The sequence below is a fragment of the Penaeus japonicus genome, unplaced genomic scaffold (assembly GCF_977035675.1).
Source record: "Penaeus japonicus unplaced genomic scaffold, GWHDUDI00000001_assembly GWHDUDI00000031, whole genome shotgun sequence".
NCBI lineage: Eukaryota > Metazoa > Arthropoda > Malacostraca > Decapoda > Penaeidae > Penaeus > Penaeus japonicus.
In genome coordinates, this window is record NW_028234433.1 from 17642061 (window position 1) to 17647060 (window position 5000).

The 5000-nt window shown below is 48.5% G+C and overlaps 1 protein-coding gene across 1 annotated transcript in view; it reads right to left on the bottom strand.

Annotated features, from left to right (window-relative positions):
* LOC122256731 (carotenoid isomerooxygenase) overlaps positions 1-5000 on the bottom strand; it is an 11774-nt gene that overhangs the window by 844 nt on the left and 5930 nt on the right. The window contains exons 3-8 of the mRNA XM_086555429.1: positions 4972-5000; positions 4361-4468; positions 3914-4064; positions 3461-3651; positions 509-701; positions 32-172 (exon numbers count right to left, since the gene is read on the bottom strand). The exon at positions 4972-5000 is cut by the window's right edge and continues 122 nt beyond it. Coding sequence (XP_086411555.1) covers positions 32-172; positions 509-701; positions 3461-3651; positions 3914-4064; positions 4361-4468; positions 4972-5000 — 813 coding nt within the window. The remainder of the gene's footprint in view (positions 1-31; positions 173-508; positions 702-3460; positions 3652-3913; positions 4065-4360; positions 4469-4971) is intronic.

A 5000-nucleotide genomic window follows, 5' to 3' on the forward strand; every position in this document is an offset into this window, starting at 1 on the left:
AATTAAAAAAGGAAAGAAAGATGACACTAACCTTGCTAAGGAGAGTAGAGAGAACGACGCCCTGGTCCTCCTTGGTGGCATCCGGGGCCGCCACAAACACGGGTTCGCTCACCAGTTTCCCTTCCTCGTGCCAGAGCTTTGTTTCGCCGGTGTTCACGTTCATTTTCACCAACTGCGGAGAGGGAGAGAGGGAGAGAGAGGGAGGGAGAGGGAGAGGGCCAGGGATAGGGAGGGAGAGAGGGTGGGAGGGAGGGAGGGAGGGAGGGAGGGAAGGTGGGAGGGAGGGGGAGGGGTAGGGTAAGGGGGAGAGAGAGAGAGAAAGAAAATTAATGGTCATAAATTGGAGCTAACATAACTGAAAAATGATGATATCAACACTATTCACAGTCCAATTGTCCTCATCAGTCTCTCTCCTTACATACATACATACATACACATCATATCGCAATTTTAGAAGCACATTTCCTCAGCATTTCTTTCTCTCACCTCCATACATGCATGTACTTACTTTGGCAAACTCCGTGCCTTTCGGGTGGACCTCTACACCATAGGCGTACTTGTATTCCTTCCCGTTATACCGGTAATTGATGCGAGGAAGATCGAAAAACTGATCAGCTATGAGCTCCCCTTCCACTTCCACCTCTCCCGACTGGCGCTTGATGGCCGTGCATTTCGTGCCGGGAAGGGTCACTGCGAGAGAGGAAAGTCAGATCGGTTTGGAATTATTGGAATGATGAAGACTAAAAAAGAGGAAGGGAGAAGGGAACAAATGAGGGAGGGAAGGAGGGAACAAATGAGAGAGGGAGGGAGGGAACAAATGAGGGAGGGAAGGAGGGAACAAATGAGGGAGGGAAGGAGGGAACAAATGAGGGAGGGAAGGAGTGAACAAATGAGGGAGGGAGGGAGGGAACAAATGAAGGGAGGGAAGGAGGGAACAAATGAGGGAGGGAAGGAGGGAACAAATGAGGGAGGGAAGGAGGGAACAAATGAGGGAGGGAAGGAGGGAACAAATGAGGGAGGGAAGGAGGGAACAAATGAGGGAGGGAAGGAGGGAACAAATGAGGGAGGGAAGGAGGGAACAAATGAGGGAGGGAAGGAGGGAACAAATGAGGGAGGGAAGGAGGGAACAAATGAGGGAGGGAAGGAGGGAACAAATGAGGGAGGGAAGGAGGGAACAAATGAGGGAGGGAAGGAGGGAACAAATGAGGGAGGGAAGGAGGGAACAAATGAGGGAGGGAAGGAGGGAACAAATGAGGGAGGGAAGGAGGGAACAAATGAGGGAGGGAAGGAGGGAACAAATGAGGGAGGGAAGGAGGGAACAAATGAGGGAGGGAAGGAGGGAACAAATGAGGGAGGGAAGGAGGGAACAAATGAGGGAGGGAAGGAGGGAACAAATGAGGGAGGGAAGGAGGGAACAAATGAGGGAGGGAAGGAGGGAACAAATGAGGGAGGGAAGGAGGGAACAAATGAGGGAGGGAAGGAGGGAACAAATGAGGGAGGGAAGGAGGGAACAAATGAGGGAGGGAAGGAGGGAACAAATGAGGGAGGGAAGGAGGGAACAAATGAGGGAGGGAAGGAGGGAACAAATGAGGGAGGGAAGGAGGGAACAAATGAGGGAGGGAAGGAGGGAACAAATGAGGGAGGGAAGGAGGGAACAAATGAGGGAGGGAAGGAGGGAACAAATGAGGGAGGGAAGGAGGGAACAAATGAGGGAGGGAAGGAGGGAACAAATGAGGGAGGGAAGGAGGGAACAAATGAGGGAGGGAAGGAGGGAACAAATGAGGGAGGGAAGGAGGGAACAAATGAGGGAGGGAAGGAGGGAACAAATGAGGGAGGGAAGGAGGGAACAAATGAGGGAGGGAAGGAGGGAACAAATGAGGGAGGGAAGGAGGGAACAAATGAGGGAGGGAAGGAGGGAACAAATGAGGGAGGGAAGGAGGGAACAAATGAGGGAGGGAAGGAGGGAACAAATGAGGGAGGGAAGGAGGGAACAAATGAGGGAGGGAAGGAGGGAACAAATGAGGGAGGGAAGGAGGGAACAAATGAGGGAGGGAAGGAGGGAACAAATGAGGGAGGGAAGGAGGGAACAAATGAGGGAGGGAAGGAGGGAACAAATGAGGGAGGGAAGGAGGGAACAAATGAGGGAGGGAAGGAGGGAACAAATGAGGGAGGGAAGGAGGGAACAAATGAGGGAGGGAAGGAGGGAACAAATGAGGGAGGGAAGGAGGGAACAAATGAGGGAGGGAAGGAGGGAACAAATGAGGGAGGGAAGGAGGGAACAAATGAGGGAGGGAAGGAGGGAACAAATGAGGGAGGGAAGGAGGGAACAAATGAGGGAGGGAAGGAGGGAACAAATGAGGGAGGGAAGGAGGGAACAAATGAGGGAGGGAAGGAGGGAACAAATGAGGGAGGGAAGGAGGGAACAAATGAGGGAGGGAAGGAGGGAACAAATGAGGGAGGGAAGGAGGGAACAAATGAGGGAGGGAAGGAGGGAACAAATGAGGGAGGGAAGGAGGGAACAAATGAGGGAGGGAAGGAGGGAACAAATGAGGGAGGGAAGGAGGGAACAAATGAGGGAGGGAAGGAGGGAACAAATGAGGGAGGGAAGGAGGGAACAAATGAGGGAGGGAAGGAGGGAACAAATGAGGGAGGGAAGGAGGGAACAAATGAGGGAGGGAAGGAGGGAACAAATGAGGGAGGGAAGGAGGGAACAAATGAGGGAGGGAAGGAGGGAACAAATGAGGGAGGGAAGGAGGGAACAAATGAGGGAGGGAAGGAGGGAACAAATGAGGGAGGGAAGGAGGGAACAAATGAGGGAGGGAAGGAGGGAACAAATGAGGGAGGGAAGGAGGGAACAAATGAGGGAGGGAAGGAGGGAACAAATGAGGGAGGGAAGGAGGGAACAAATGAGGGAGGGAAGGAGGGAACAAATGAGGGAGGGAAGGAGGGAACAAATGAGGGAGGGAAGGAGGGAACAAATGAGGGAGGGAAGGAGGGAACAAATGAGGGAGGGAAGGAGGGAACAAATGAGGGAGGGAAGGAGGGAACAAATGAGGGAGGGAAGGAGGGAACAAATGAGGGAGGGAAGGAGGGAACAAATGAGGGAGGGAAGGAGGGAACAAATGAGGGAGGGAAGGAGGGAACAAATGAGGGAGGGAAGGAGGGAACAAATGAGGGAGGGAAGGAGGGAACAAATGAGGGAGGGAAGGAGGGAACAAATGAGGGAGGGAAGGAGGGAACAAATCACTCTTCTCCTGTTAATGAATAAATAGATAATCAAATACTGTTATGGGCTGAAACAATAAACAAGTTAATACATAACTAATAATATGGAATGTTTTGTCTCAAACTCGTCTCAAACCCCACTACACAATATTGTTTAGCTAAGCAAATCTTTGTACAGCGTAGTACCGCACATGACCATAAAAAAGGCTCAACTAAGTTCCCAGTAATCGGTTACCAGATTTCCGACCAATTAAAGAACTGAGTCCCGTTACCATCAACCTCCTTCTCCGGAGGGAATTTGATAATGTTGTAAGTTGGGCCTTTCTTCCCAGAGTACGAGTTGCCCATGTTGTACACAGTCCCGTCTGGGTCGACATGTGGGTGTGCTGTGGCTTGGTTCACAGCGATGTATTCTTCCAGCCTCGTCTGTTAGTGTATGTGAAAAATTGTCGTAGGTATACATACAATAGTAGCAATAGTAGTAGTAGTGAAAACAGTAGTAGTAGTGGTAGTATTAAAATAAAAATGACAATACAATAATAATAATGATAATAATATAATAATTCTCAGACAAAAACTCATCACCTAGAAACACTTCCATCAAATATCTATAGGTTAGTACACATTTCCCACTGCCCAGCCATCGCTCGTTTCCCTCGCTTACAGGTAAATAGAGCTCTATACTTGCCCTGTCTCCCACACACTCGAGCGTGGCGGGGTCCACACGGCGGAGGTGAGGTGTCTCGGTAAGCGCGTACATCTCGTCGCCAAAGTGCACCATGCTAACCAGGCAGTTATCGGATGCATTCTTGCCTGGCGGTTCGAACTTGCTCATGAACCTTCAGGGAGAAAAGAGGTGATTCAGATTTATGCGATAGTTTGTATGTGATTGAGTAGTACGAGATTAATTCCCGTATGATGATTTAGAGGTTCTCGATTATTTAGAGGAGATTCTGTAGGAATTGCCTCCTTGGGATAACCTTTGTGGTTATGAAAAGTGACAGCAACACATGACACGAACAGGTGCGCTTAATGATGGCTCTCGTGTGAGTTGAAACGGTAATTAAACCCGATGCCATTTACCGCGGCGATCTTTACCATTGTTAAGCGAATATTACCATTAACAATCAATTACCTCTGCAATATGGTCTTGCAAGGGTCCGGGTAAGCCACTGTACCGAACTCTGAGACCACGATTCGATCAGCTTCGGAATTTCTCTTGTAGGTGTCACTCTGGAGGAACCTGGAAACGAAGAAATTCGCCATTTTTTAATCTAAAATTGAAACATATATTTCGTTTTTGGATAAATTATCTCAAGTATGACATGATAAACGGCATTGAATTTTAGAAAACGTTTCATGCGGGACTAATGAATTATGCCGTTGTCAACAAACAGAGTGAATTTGAAGAGATCAAAACCAAAACTGCGATGACTTAAAAGTGTGAACTGCAAATAAGATTAACTTCAGTTTATGATCGTGTCTTAAGTAGTAAAGCTTTCAGGTGATGACTTGGTTGAATGGGACTCCTCCTCTTTCAACACTGTCCGCCAAGTGCTGGTTCTTAATCTGGTGGCACTTGAACCAATCTTTCATCTCTAGTTTAACTTTTAAATCTTATTTTTAGTTTGATAACATTTTGTTCAATGTGTCATAGTATACAGAATAACAATAAGTATTAATGAAAATTGAAATTAACATTTGCAGAGAGATTATACACATATGTAATCCCGGATCTCCGCTGACCTTGACTGGTAGGTGACCTTGCCGGAGGC